The sequence below is a fragment of the Macaca nemestrina genome, chromosome 20 (assembly GCF_043159975.1).
Source record: "Macaca nemestrina isolate mMacNem1 chromosome 20, mMacNem.hap1, whole genome shotgun sequence".
Taxonomy (NCBI): Eukaryota; Metazoa; Chordata; class Mammalia; order Primates; family Cercopithecidae; genus Macaca; species Macaca nemestrina.
In genome coordinates this window covers 1915381-1929262 of record NC_092144.1, presented here as the reverse complement: position 1 = coordinate 1929262, position 13882 = coordinate 1915381, and the positions used below count along the sequence as shown (strand labels likewise).

At 58.9% G+C, this 13882-nt stretch overlaps 2 protein-coding genes across 4 annotated transcripts in view; one reads left to right on the top strand and one right to left on the bottom strand.

Annotated features, from left to right (window-relative positions):
• The first annotated feature begins 103 nt into the window (after positions 1-103).
• On the top strand, positions 104-2354 carry LOC105485802 (translocase of inner mitochondrial membrane 13). Its single transcript, XM_011748290.3, has 3 exons — positions 104-553; positions 642-710; positions 919-2354. The coding sequence occupies exons 1-3, from the start codon at positions 434-436 to the stop codon at positions 1015-1017; spliced, it is 288 nt and encodes a 95-aa protein (XP_011746592.1). The 5' UTR covers positions 104-433; the 3' UTR covers positions 1018-2354.
• The window catches only part of LOC105487238 (transmembrane serine protease 9), a 63381-nt gene continuing 51388 nt past the window's right edge, over positions 1890-13882 (bottom strand). For all 3 annotated transcript variants that reach the window (XM_071087078.1, XM_071087079.1, XM_071087080.1), the window contains 9 exons: positions 13561-13879; positions 11385-11556; positions 10403-10674; positions 8855-8991; positions 5403-5802; positions 3674-3842; positions 2717-2982; positions 2494-2630; positions 1890-2051 (listed from right to left, as the gene is read on the bottom strand). In XM_071087078.1, coding sequence (XP_070943179.1) covers positions 1890-2051; positions 2494-2630; positions 2717-2982; positions 3674-3842; positions 5403-5802; positions 8855-8991; positions 10403-10674; positions 11385-11556; positions 13561-13879 — 2034 coding nt within the window. The remainder of the gene's footprint in view (positions 2052-2493; positions 2631-2716; positions 2983-3673; positions 3843-5402; positions 5803-8854; positions 8992-10402; positions 10675-11384; positions 11557-13560; positions 13880-13882) is intronic.

The following is a 13882-nucleotide window of genomic DNA, read 5'->3' as shown; positions in this document are numbered from 1 at the left end:
CAGTGGACTCTTCATCATGTGATGAGACCGGGCTCCGCCCCGGCAGCAGCACGTCATATAGACGCGCCGGCTGCCTCGTGCGCATGCGCGGCAGGCCTCTGGGGGACGAGCCAGAGACGGATCCTGTGTACAAAGTGATCGGCTTCGGCCGCACGCAGTGGCCCCCCCCACTCCCCGGGCGAAGTCGGCCGCCTTCCCGCAGAGTCGCAACCACGGGTGGCTTCTGTAGGTAACGGCAGGTCCAGGCCGGCGCGTGACCAGAGGGCCCCCCCGCGCGACCTGGAATGGCCCGGGCGCGCGCGGTCTTGTGGGAGTTGTAGTCTTCCGTCCCCGCCCACGTGGACTCCGTTTCCCGTGGTGCCCCGGGAGGCCCGCTTCCGGCGCAGCTACGGGTCGGCGCACGCGGCCTCGGTCCGGTTGACTTTGCGGAGCCATGGAGGGCGGCTTCGGCTCCGATTTCGGGGGCTCCAGCAGCGGAAAGCTGGACCCAGGGCTCATAATGGAGCAGGTGAAGGTGCAGATCGCCGTGGCCAACGCGCAGGAGCTGCTGCAGGTGCGGGGCCGGCCGGGGACGGGCGCTGGGGCGACAGGGCCACCCCTGGGGGCGGACGTCGCGGCTAAAGCCTCGCGTGTCTCCACAGAGGATGACGGACAAGTGTTTCCGGAAGTGTATCGGGAAACCTGGGGGCTCTCTGGACAACTCCGAGCAGGTGAGACCCGCGGAGGTTCGGGGCAAGGGTCGCGAGGGTCTGGATTTGGGGGGGAGGCGTCTGCGCGTGCGCAGACTAACGAGGCGGCGCGACGGAGTGGCTACCGCACGCGTGCACTCTGCAGCCCGGGCGGCCTGCATCCGGGGTGAGGGAGGTCCCCGGGGGCGCGAGGTCCCGAGCTGAGCCGTGCGCCCCTCCGGTCCCGCAGAAGTGCATCGCCATGTGCATGGACCGCTACATGGACGCCTGGAACACCGTGTCCCGCGCCTACAACTCGCGGCTGCAGCGGGAACGAGCCAACATGTGACTGGCGAGCCCGTGGGCCGCCCCGCCCCGTTCATTTCCACAAACGTGCTCTGAGAGGCGGGGCCCGCATGTGCGTACTGCCTGCCCGGGGCTTAGCGGGGTGGCACCGGTGCTGGGACAGACGGGACTGTGTCCTCGCCACCCCCCGCCTTGCCCCCTGCCAGCCAGTGCAGCTTGGATCTCGGGGGTGGGGGGGCCCTGTGCCTTCCCAAAGTGCTGGCAGCCCAGTGGCACCTCCTTCAGGCCTTTGGGGTCTTCCCCTAGTGGGCCCAGGTCAGCCTCATATTTTTTGGGCGGAGAACTCTTGTCTGGACTTTGGAGGTGGGGTGGGGGTGGTCAGACCCCACCGGAGCTGTCACCTCCTGCGGATGGGCAAATAAATTGGTGGAGGGCGGAGAGAAACCTCTTTATTTCCCTCCTGAGGGATCTCTGGGAATAGTTGACGCGTGTCCCTGGAACCCCAGTTCGGAGGGTCTCAGCCTCTCCTGGGTTGGGAGAAGTCCATCTTTCCCCTTAAGTGCCACCGGGCTGCTGAGTCACGAGGAATGTGTTGTTGCCACCACCCCTGTCCCAAAGGCTAAGGGGGACAGCCCTCCCCTTGTCCAGGCTTGCTTTGACCCCTCTTCCTTCCACCCGGGTCCTGTTGGAGCGCCAGGCAGGTGGTCCGCGCTGTGACACTGAGGTGCTGAGCCAGTGAGCCGGGGTGGAGCAGCTGTGTTTATTGGAACAAAGGGTGCTACCAAAATGCATCCCCATGACCCACAGCCCCCCCCACTCCCGTCCTTGGGTAGGGTACAGTGAGGTGGGGTGTTGGGTGGCCTGCTGCTCCTGCTGCTTTCGCCTAGAGTCCCGGCCTGGGCAATCACGTGGCGGTCACTCCTGGATGTGCTGTCCTATCCAGCCTCTCACAGCTGCCACCCGGGTATAGACACCTGGGAAGTGGGGCCGGCCGCAGCCATAGCCCCAGCTGGTGACCCCAGTTAGCACCCATCGTCCAGACGGCTCCCTGCAGGCCAGGGGTCCCCCAGCGTCACCCTGTTGGGGAGAGAAGCGGGGGTTCAGAGTCTGGTACCTCCCCTACAGCAGCCCTTGGGTCATTGGCCCCCGTAGGGGTGACCGTAGTGAGTGGCTTCCCTTGGAAGCTGCATTTTCACTATCTGGAAAATGGGCTCAATGCAAAGGTGGCAGACATTGATGGACACCCGCCACGTGGTCCCGGAGTGGAATGGGGCCTCCCGCTGCAGCCTCTGCCTGCTCTGCCGTTGAGGCCCAGGGGTGGGATGCGGTGGGTACCCAATAAACGGTTGTGGAGTGGAAATTCCTCCAGAGCCAAAAAGGCCCCCTGCCTGATCCTCTGGAGAAGTCTGCACCGGAGCGTGGCGCCCGGACGGTGGGCTTCGTGGCAGCGGGAACCCTCCCTCCCCGGCGGCTGGGTGGGACCTGGGCCCCTGGTCGCCCAGGCCGGGCTGAGGCTCACCGAGCAGCTGTCCACGCCGCCCTGCGGGAAGCCGGCACACAGCATGCGGCTGCTGATCTGCACCGGGTAGAAGCGGCGGCAGGTCTGCTCGCTGAGGAGGCGCACGGCCGCCTTCTGCAGCTGCCGCGCCATGGAGCCTGCGGACGAGCGAGATGGGGCGGGTGGGGACCCCTTCCGGCTGCTGCCCTGCACCCCGCACCACCCCGGCCCCGGGCGCGCCTACCTCCTTCGCGCACCGAGCCCCAGCCGGTGATGACGCAGCGCGCACTGTCTGGGGGTCGCGGCACGGGCTCGGGCAGGCAGATGGGACGCACCAGGCGGCTGCGGCGCACCGGCCCCGCCAGCTCCAGCAGCGCCACGTCGTAGTCGAGCGTGTAGAGATTGTAGAACGGGTGCTTGTAGATGCGCGCCACGCGCTCCAGCTGCCCCTCTGCGCCGCTCAGGAACGGCGTGCCTAGGAAGGCTGCCCACTGCTTGGGGTCCCCGTAGCTGGAGGGCGCGCGAGGACAGGCGTCGGCCAGAGCCCCCGCGCCCCCGGCCCCTGCCCCTGCGGTGTCCCCCAGGGGCCGACCAGGGTTCTTGGCCTCTTGGTCTCTGGCTGCCAGTCTGGGAATGGGCTCAGTGTCCCCCACCAGGCACCGAGGCAGCACCAAGGATTGCAGTCATCACCACCTAATATTAGCGCTCTGAAAATACTGGTGGACGTGAGGGTCCGCCCCCCGCTCCCCTTCTGACCTCGAGCCCCGCAGGGCCCGGAGCTGGGTGTCCCCTCTGGAATACCGTACCCCTCTCCTGCCAGGGCTTGGGCCCTGGGGAGGACAGCTTTCTACTGGGCGGGCTTTGCGGGGGCTGGAGCTAAGTGCCAGGGGCGAGGGCTGGGGAAAGAAGTGACCCCAGTGTCCCCGTGGGCTTGGCCTGGAGCTGGGAGGGGCTGCAGCCCCCGGGTTAGGTGGGGACCGCGGGGTAGGACAACCCAGGGTGGTCAGGCTGAGGGGGGCTGGGCAGGGGAGGGCTGCAGGGAGTGGGGATGGGGGTGGGAGGAGCAGCCTGGGGCAGTGGGAGCGGGGGTCGGGGAGGGCACTCCGGCAAAAGAGGGTGTCACGGTGCGTTTTCGGGCAACAGTTCGGTTCCGGGTGAGCTACAGACACGTGCAGGGGCATTTGGAGCGTTTGGGACTCACATGTCGAAGCAGTGCGCCGCCGACAGCAGCCACCTCTCTGCCACCAGCACGGCCCCACAGCGGTGTTCCCGGCGCCGCAGCCACAGGCTCACCTGCCACGGCCACTCCCCGCGGCCCGCTGCGCTGCCACCCACAATCCTGCTGAGCGCCGCCGGTGCCAGGCCGCAGTCTGTGGGGGGAGCCAGGCACATGGGCAGGTGGACCCAGGGCGCCTCCTCCAGGAAGCCCCCCAGGGCGCCGCCCCTCCGCGAATCCCCCTGGGAGCCTCGGATGCGAGGGCGGACCTGCCCCAGGAAAACTCGGCAGGAAAGGATGCTGGGCCTGCTGCTTGGTCTTTGGGCTTTTCTCAAATAACATTGGAAATGCATTTGTTTCCTGTGACTTCAGCTTTGGGAAGACACCTTCTTCCCTCCCGGGGGCCAGGCCGAAAGCCCCTCTCATGGCAGCCTCCCACATCTCCGTCCTCCAGGAGTTCCCTCCCATCCCAAGGCCTTTGCACATACCAGGGCCCTGACCCAGAGGCCCCGGCCCTGCCTTGGCACTCTGCCTGGATCCCTGATGGCCTCCGAGCCCTCCCCAGACGGTGCCAAGTGCAAAGGCCTTCCTCAGAACACAGCTGTGAAAAGAATACATGGGGTGGTTGCCGGGGGGCTTCAGGGACCCCGTTACCACCCATGGAGGGGACCCGTACCCACCTGCTGTCTCCAGAGGTCCGTTTTCCTCCTCAGGGGCGAGCCCCCCTCCCCACCCTCTGTCACCACCCAGCTGGCTTCCCTGGGTGCCCCCTTCCCCCTGTGCCACCCGCAGCAGATACCAAGGTCGGCAAGGAGAAGTGCCAGTTCCCCACCAGCCGGGGCACCATCTGGCCCTGACCCAAGACCAGGTGGCCTTGGAGAATCTGACAGCAGCCGCAGCCCCTGTCCTTGGGAACGACAGCTGCCTCCACACAGAACCCGCCTGTATTTCAAGGCGGGGCTTCTCCACCTCTTTTGGACCCAAGGAGGTGGGCCCTGGGAAGGCCATAGCTATTGAAAAAGGAAAAATCAGCTCAGACTGAGAAAGTGACAGCCCCCAGGCTGCGGGGACAGACCCACATGAGGGCAGCTGCCAGGTTCACAGGAAACACTCACCCAAGGACTTGGCGCTGCTGCTGCGAACCATCAAAGCCCCTGCTTTCATTTTATTTTTATTTTTTTAGAGATGGGCTGTGTCACCCAGGCTGGAGTATAATGGTGTGATCTCGGTACGCTGCAGCCTCTGCTTCCTGAGCTCAAATAATTCTCCTGTCTCAGCCTACCCAGTAGCTGGAACCACAGGCGTGCACCATCACACCTGGTTTTATTATTATTATTGAGATGGGAGTCTCGCTCTGTCACCCAGGCTGGAGTGCAATGACACAATCTAGGCTCACTGCAACCTCTGCCTCCTGGGTTCAAGCGATTCTTCTGCCTCAGCCTCCCGAGTAGCTAGGATTACAGGCGCCCACCACCACGCCCAGCTAATTTTTTTTTTTTTTTTTTTTGGTAGAGATGGGGTTTCACTACGTTGGCCAGGCTGATCTGGAACTCCTGACCTCAGGCGATCCACCCACCTTGGCCTCCCAAAGTGCTGGGATTATAGGCGTGAGCTACTGCGCCCGGCCAGAGAGGATGTTCTGTCTTGTTTGGCAGCCCGGGCTGATTAACATGGTACCCTCCACTCCCAGGGGTCCCTCCGTCTCTCCCGGTACCTGGTAGCTGGGAGTGCGTGGTGGCCTCCAGGGCATCTGGAAATGGCATCTGTCCCCTAGCAGTGGTGCTCATGGCAGATAAGGCTGAGTTGGCAGGTTGGCCCGTCACCCTGCTGGCGGCCCCAGGGGTGGGTCTGCTGGGTGTGGCCCCCGGGACTGTGAGGCCAGCTGTCGTCCTGGGGGGATGGCTGGTGGTGGCCAGTGTCCTTGTGGTCGAGGGGGGAGACACGGGAAGGGGCTGGGAAGACATGATCTCCAGGATCCAGCCCTTTAGCCTGGTGATGCGCGTGTAGACGCCCGGCTTCTTAACCTGAGCGCAGCCAATACCCCAGCTCACAATCCCTGCCAGATAAAACACGCCGGGGGCCTCCTCGCAGGCCAGGGGGCCCCCAGAGTCACCCTAGAAAGGAAGGAAAGAGCACTGCTTGGTCCCCCAGGGACCCTCTCTTCCCGGCACTGCCATAGCCTCCTGCGTTCCTACTGTGGGTGGGCCCCATCGAGGGCAGGGGGGGCAGAGGGCACAGCGCGGGTCTGGAGACCTGGCTGCAGCCCCACGCCTGGCTGTGTGACCTGCAGTGAGTCACTTCCCCTCTCTGAGTTTCCATCATTCTTGCTTTTGTTTGGGGGCAGTAAAACAATGCAGAAAAACTCTAAAAATAATAATAACAGCCACGAATAGTCCCACCACCTAGCGGTGGCCCCTGATCATTAGCTGCCAGACGTATTTCATTTCTTTTGAGACAGAGTCTTGCTCTTTTGCCCAGGCTGCAGTGCAGTGGCGCAATCTTGGCTCACTGCAACCTCCACCTCCTGAGCTCAAGCAATTCTCCTGCCTCAGCCTCCCGAGTAGCTGAAACTACAGGCATGAGCCACCGCGCCCAGCTAATTTTTGTATTTTTAGTAGAGACAGGGTTTCACCATCTTGGCCAGGCTGGTCTCCAACTCCTGACCTCAGGTGATCCGCCTGCCTCGGCCTCCCAAAGTGCTGGGATTACAGATGTGAGCCACCTGGCCTGGCCTCACCATTCTTTTCAAGATAAAAAGCTATTATGAATTGCCCATTGATATAGAGAGTATTTTTAAATAGAGAGTATGATTATATAGAGTATGATTAAAAAATAGAATACAGGCCGGGCGCGGTGGCTCAAGACTGTAATCCCAGCACTTTGGGAGGCCGAGACGGGTGGATCACAAGGTCAGGAGATCGAGACCATCCTGGCTAACACAGTGAAACCCCGTCTGTACTAAAAAAATACAAAAAACTAGCCGGGTGCGGTGGCGGGCGCCTGTAGTCCCAGCTACTCGGGAGGCTGAGGCAGGAGAATGGCGTAAACCCGGGAGGTGGAGCTTGCAGTAAGCCGAGATCCGGCCACTGCACTCCAGCATGGGCGACAGAGCGAGACTCCGTCTCAAAAAAAAGAAAAAAGAATATAACATAATTAATACATAGGAAGAAAAGACTATGCAAGACAGTGATCTCACAACACTCCTAGAAGATAGGCATTGTTATGCTTCTCACTTTACGTATGAGGATCAGAGGCCCAGAGAGGTTGAGGCACTTGCCTGGGGTCACACAGCAATTGAAGCAGGATTTGAACTCAGGAGTCTGGTTTGAGAACTTGGGCTGGGTAGATTTCCATTGCAGGTTATTTACCACCTTTCTTTTAACTACTGCCTATGAATGGGCATTTACACTGTCATTGGTGTTTTGTATTGCTTAGTAATAATGGCATCTAACTTTGAGAATTACTCTTGAAATCTGATGCCTTTTTTTTTTTTTTTTTAGGCGAAGCCTCACTCTGTTGCCCAGGCTAGAGTGCAGTAGCACGATCTCAGCTCACTGGGACCTCCGCCTCCTGGGCTCAAGCAATTCTGTCTGCCTCAGCCTCCTGAGCAGCTGGAATTACAGGCACCTGCCACATTTCCTGGCTCATTTTTGTATTTTTTTAGTAGAGATGGAGTTTCGCCATGTTAGCCAGGCCAGTCCTGAACTGCCTACCTCAGGTGATCTGTCTACCTCGGCCTCCCAAAGTGCTGGGATTACAGGCAGGAGCCACTACACCTGCCTGTCTTTGTTTTTTTGAGATACGATGTTGCCGTGTCACCCAGGATGGAGTGCAGTGGTGATCACGGTTTGCTGCAGCCTAGAACACCTGGGCTCAAGAGATCCTCCCATTTCAGCTGCCCAAGGAGCTGGGACCACAGGCACCTGCTACTCTGCCTGACATTTTTTTTTTTTTTTTTTTTCTTTTTGAGACAGAGTCTCGCTCTGTCGCCCAGGCTGGAGTGCAGTGGCCAGATCTCAGCTCACTGCAAGCTCCGCCTCCCAGGTTCCCGCAATTCTCCTGCCTCAGCCTCCCGAGTAGCTGGGACCACAGGCGCCGCCACCTCACCCGGCTAATTTTTTGTGTTTTTAGTAGAGACGGGGTTTCGCCGTGTTAGCCAGGATGGTCTCGATCTCCTGACCTTGTGATCCGCCCGTCTCGGCCTACCAAAGTGCTGGGATTACAGGCTTGAGCCACCGCGCCCGGCCCGACAATTTTTTTTTTATTTTTGTAGAGACGGGATCTCACTATGTCACCCAGGCTGGTCTTGCAATCCTGGCCTCTACTGATCCTACCTCAGCCTCCTGAAGCACTGGGATTACAGGCATGAGCCACTGCACCCAGCCTGAAAATTAACCTCTGTCTTTGCGTGCACGGTTGAGCCCTTCAGAAATCTGAGCATGGTGGCTATGGCCGGGCCCAGTGGCTCAGTCCTGCAATCCTAGCAGTTTGGGAGGCCAAAGCGGGCGGATTACCTGAGGTCAAGGGTTCAAGACTAGCCTGGCCAACATGGTGAAACCCCGTCTCTACTAAAAATACAAAAATTAGCCAGGCGTGGAGGCACATGCCGGTAGTCCCAGCTACTCCAGAGGCTGAGGCAGGAGAATCACTTGAACCCAGGAGGCAGAGGTTGCAGTGAGCCAAGGTTATGCCACTATACTCCAGCCTGGGCAACAGAGCAAGACTCCATCTCAAAAAAAAAAAAAAAGGAAATCTAGGCTGGGTACGGTGGCTCACGCCTGTAATCCCAGCACTTTGGGAGGCCCATGCAGTCAGATCATGAGGTCAGGAGATCGAGACCATCCTGGCCAACATGGTAAAACCCCGTCTCTACTAAAAATACAAAAATATGGTGGCACATGCCTGTAATCCCAGCTGCTCGGGAGGCTGAGGCACGAGAATCGCTTGAACCCGGGAGGCGGAGGTTGCAGTGAGCCAAGATCGTGCCACTGCTCTCCAGCCTGGGCGACAGAGCAAGACTCCGTCAGAAAGAGAGAAAGAGAGAGAAGGAAAGGGAGGGAAGGAAAGGGAGGGAAGACATCTAGGTCTGCACACACAGAACTGCCAGGTGAACGGGTGTGGGCATTTCATCTCAATACTGCCCGGTTTCCCCCTTGGAATGCTTACCTGGCAGGAGTCAACTTTGCCTTCCAGGAAGCCAGCGCAGATCATGCGGTCTGTGAGGGAGAAGTTGTAGAGCACGCTACAGGTCTTCTGGTCTATGATGCCCACGGATGCCTTCTGCAGGAGCTCGGGCTTGGTGGCTACCAGGGAAAGAGCCCAGAAAGGCCACTTGCAGAGTGATCATCAGAGCAGCTCCAGTTCGGGTCCGATAACAGTGCCGAGATGCAGCATCCCCACCCCACAGATGAAGAAACCAGGGCTCAGAGTTGCAGGAATCACACAAAGCCACAGAGTGAGAAGGAGGTGGGCCTCGGATTCCTCGCTCAGAGCGCAAACGTCTCCCCAGTGTCCCCATGGGGCTGCCGCCCTAGCACCTGGGTAATGTGCAGGAGGCCATTCTGAGGTCAAGGGAAGCATTAACTGTTGGGGTGGGACGTTTGCTTTTTTTTTTTGAGACGGAGTTTCACTCTTTTTGCCCAGGCTGGAGTGCAATGGCGTGATCTCAGCTCACCGCAACCTCCGCCTCCCGGGTTCAAGTGATTCTCCTGCCTCAGTCTCCCGAGTAGCTGGGATTACAGGTGCGCGCCACCACACCGGGCTAATTTTTGTATTTTTAGTAGGGATGGGCTTTCACCATGTTCGGCAGGCTGGTCTCGAACTCCTGGCCTCAAGTGATCTGCCCATCTCGGCCTCCCAAAATGCTGGGATTATAGGCGTGAGCCACCGCACCCAGCCAATTTTTGTATTTTTTTAGTAGAGACGGGGTTTCGCCCTGTTGGCCAGGCTGGTCTTAAACTTCTGACTGCAAGAGATCCACTGGCTGAATCCTCCCCAAGTGCTGGGATTACAGGTGTGAGCCACCGCATGTGGCTGCCAGCAAACATTTTTCTATAAATGGCCAGAGAATTTAAATATTTTTGGCTTTAAAGGCCAGTCTCTGTCACAAGTATTTTTTTTTTTTTTTGAGACGGAGTCTCGCTCTGTCGCCCAGGCTGCAGTGCAGTGGCGCAATCACGGCTCACTGCAAGCTCCGCCTCCCGGGTTCATGCCATTCTCCTGCCTCAGCCTCCCGAGTAGCTGGGACTACAGGCACCCGCCACCATGCCCGGCTAATTTTTTTTTTTGTATTTTTAGTAGAGACGGGGTTTCACCGTGGTCTCGATCTCCTGACCTCGTGATCCACCCGCCTCAGCCTCCCAAAGTGCTGGGATTACAGGCGTGAGCCACCGCGCCCAGCCTCTGTCACAAGTATTTACCTCTGCTGCTATTGCAGGAAAGCAGCCATAGACAGTCTGTTGATGTGAGAACGTGGCCCTTGTTCCAATAAAACTTTATTTATACAAACAGGCAATGGCCAGATTTTGCCCCCAGATGGAATGGGGAGGTGAGTGGTGTGTAGGCAGTGGGACTAAAGACAAACGGATCAGCCACAGAGGTCCCTCTGCCGTGGAATTGGTTTAAGGTCCAGGTAAGAGATGCCCATCCTGGTCCTCCCCAGGCCAGGCCCTGGAGAATAAATCCACCATTCCCCTCGATCGGGGCAGCACTCACCATTTCCTTCCTGCATATTTCCCCATCCGGAGATCATGCACTTCCGGCCCACAGGGAACTTCTGGATGGCCAGGGGCAGGCAGACAGGCTGGATGTATTTGTTGAAGGCCAGGGGGCTGGCCAGCTCCAGGACAGCCAGGTCGAAGTCCAGGATGCCAGGGTTGTAGAGGGGGTGTAGCACCACCCGCCGCAGCCCGATCTTCACCGGGCTCCCGCCCAGGCCCAGGAGGGACGCAGTGCCCAGGTGGGCCCAAACCTGCTCCACCTTTGTGCTGTGGAGACAGGGCCCTCAGACGTGCCCGCCCTCCAGCACATGCCCGCCTTCTTGGGGGACGGACAGGGCTGATGCACCCCCCACCCAGGAAGCTGCACGGGGCTGCCTGAGCCCCAGGACCATTCCTCTGACCCTCGGCTCCAGGGAGGACCAGGGGAAGAGGGGCTGCCAGGTTCCTCCTGAAAAGGATCCCGAGTTGGGGGACCTTGGGCAAGTCAGGGGACCCTCAGCTTCATTTTCTACACCTGTGCCAAAGCCCTCCCAACCCCCTACAGCTTTATGAGTCTCTCTCTTTTTCTGTTGAGACAGGGTCTCGCTCTGCTGCCCCAGATGGAGTGCGGTGGCACCATCAGGCTCACTGCAGCCTCGACCTCCTGGGCTCAAGCAATTCTCCTGCCTCACCCTCCTGAGTAGCTGGGACCACAGATGTGGGCCACCGTGCCTGGGAATCTCCAAGATAAATGCGGCCTGGGTAGCAAGCAATGGGGAAGGAACCCTCTCCCCCTCCCCTTTTGTTTGTCCTCAGAAGCCTTGGCACCGGCTCCCTCCTGTCTCTCAGCTGCCCTCAGGAGAGGAAGGGCTGCTCCCCGGGGTGGGGCGAGGGGTAGGGGGGGCACCATGAGGCAGCCCCAGCAGGATGGTTTCTGACAGGGAGGGGCTGGTGAGGAGGGGAAACCGGGCAGCCTTCCTGGAGGAGGCGGGCCTTACTGGTTGAAGCAGTGGGCGGCAGACAGCAGCCAGCGGTCCCCCACCACAGTCGCTCCACAGAAGTGCCGGGACCCTTCCTTCAGGCTGACCTGCCAGGGCACCTCCCCGGAGGCAGCTCCGAACCCGCCCACGACCCGGCTGGGCTTCTCCATTGCAGGCCTGGCCCCACATTCTGGAAGGGGGACACAAGACCAGGTCTGGGGATCTTGGCCTGCTCGGATGGGAGCATGGGGGTGGGTAGGGTCCCAGGACACCAACTGCAGCCAGGCCCTAAAGGTGCCGCAATCCCTCCCATTCCACAGATGAAGCCGTGGAGGCTTCGAGGGGTCCGTAGTTTGCCCAAGGTCTTGCAGCAAGTTCGTGGCCTAGCTTGGGGGACGGAAGTTAACAAAGCAACAGCAGCAGCCCAGTCAGCCTGAGGACCCCCCGCCACAGACCCGCAGCCCACAGAGCCAGGTTTATGGGCTCCTTGCAAAGACAGGGCTGCACTCCAGGAGACCCATGGGGCGGCTCAGAAAAGGAAGGGGTACGATTGCTATGGGGTTTCGGAACAGAGTATGGGGTGTAGGTGAACTGAAATGAAGCATGGCCGGGCGCGGTGGCTCACACTTGTAATCCCAGCACTTTAGGAGGCCAAGGCGGGCAGATCACCTGAGGTCAGGAATTCGAGACCGGCCTGGCCAACATGGCAAAACCCTGACTTTACTAAAAATACAAAAATTAGCCGAGTTGGCCGGGCGCGGTGGCTCAAGCCTGCAATCCCAGCACTGTGGGAGGCCGAGATGGGCGGATCACGAGGTCAGGAGATCGAGACCATCCTGGCTAACACGGTGAAAACCCGTCTCTACTAAAAAATACAAAAAACTAGCCGGGCGCGGTGGCGGGCGCCTGTAGTCCCAGCTACTCCGGAGGCTGAGGCAGGAGAATGGCGTGAACCCGGGAGGCGGAGCTTGCAGTGAGCTGAGATCCGGCCACTGCACTCCAGCCTGGGCGGCAGAGCGAGACTCCGTCTCAAAAAAAAAACAAAACAAAACAAACAAAAAAAAAAAAATTAGCCGAGCATAGTGATGCACGCCTGTAATCCCAGCTATTCAGGGGGCTGAGGCAGGAGAATCACTTGAACCGGGAGGTGGAGGTTGCAGTGAGCCAAGATCGCACCACTGCACTCCAGCCTGGGCGACAAGAGTGAAACTCTGTCTCATAAAAAAAAAAAATATATATATATATATATATATATATATATATATATATATGAAAGCAACTAACAGGTTTTGGAAACATATAGTCCTACAAGTTTTTTTTTTTTTTTTTGAGATGGAGTTCTGCTCTTATCACCCGGGCTGGAGTGCAGTGGCGCCATGTCAGCTCACTGCAACCTCCACTTCCTGGGTTCAAGCGATTCTCCTGCCTCAGCCTACCGAGTAGATGGGATTACAGGTGCCCTCCACCACGCCCAGCTAATTTTTAGTAGAGACTAAAAATTAGTAGGGTTTCGCCATGTTGGCCAGGCTGGTCTTGAACTCCTGACCTCAAGCGATCCGCCTCAGCCTCCCAAAGTGCTGCAATGACAGGCATGAGCCACCGCGCCAGGCCAATCCTACAAGTTGTCTGGGTACAAGCTATTTGAAAATACAATAGGAAGTATTCCAGGCCGGGCGAGGTGGCTCATGCCTGTCATCCCAGCATTTTGGGAGGCTGAGGTGGGCGGATCGTGAAGTCAGGACTTCGAGACCAGCCTGACCGACATGAGGAAACCCCGTCTCTACTAAAAATACAAAAATTAGCTGGGTGTGGTGGCAGACGCCTATAATCCCAGCTACTCGGGAGGCTGAGGCAGGAGAATCGCTTGAACCCAGGAGGCGGAGGTTGCAATGAGCCAAGATCATGCCACTGCACTCCAGCCTGGGTGACAGAGCGAGACTCTGTCTCAGAAAAAAAAAAAAAAAAAAAAAAAAAGTATTCCACTGATAGATCGCCATACTTAGCAAGACATGGGCAAGACCTATGGACAGACAGATACCGTGAGGGTACACGCAACAGAAGATGGGAATAAATGGATACACGTGACCTTTCCTCGAACAGGAAGACCCAAAATTATGAAAATACTATGACGATATCAATTCTCCCTAAATCAAGATAGGCGCGTACATCATCTACCTTTCTGCCCCGAAAATACCTTGTAGCTTAGGAACGGTGACCCAGTCAAGAGGCACAGCGCTGGGGGCCTGTGTGGATTTGGTGGAGGTGTTGACCACAGGGCTCTCAGGACCGGTGGGCCAGGCCGTGCTGAGGGCGGCGGGGGCAGGAGCCACCGTGGGGGCCGGAGGCACGCTGGCTCTGGTGGTGGCCTCCAGGATCCAGTCACGTAGCTTGGTGACTCGGGCATAGACCCCCGGACGCCGGGCTTCTGCACAGCCAATTCCCCAGCTCACGATGCCGGCCAGAAAGAACCGGCCAGGGGGCTCCTCGCAGACCAGGGGTCCTCCTGAGTCGCCCTA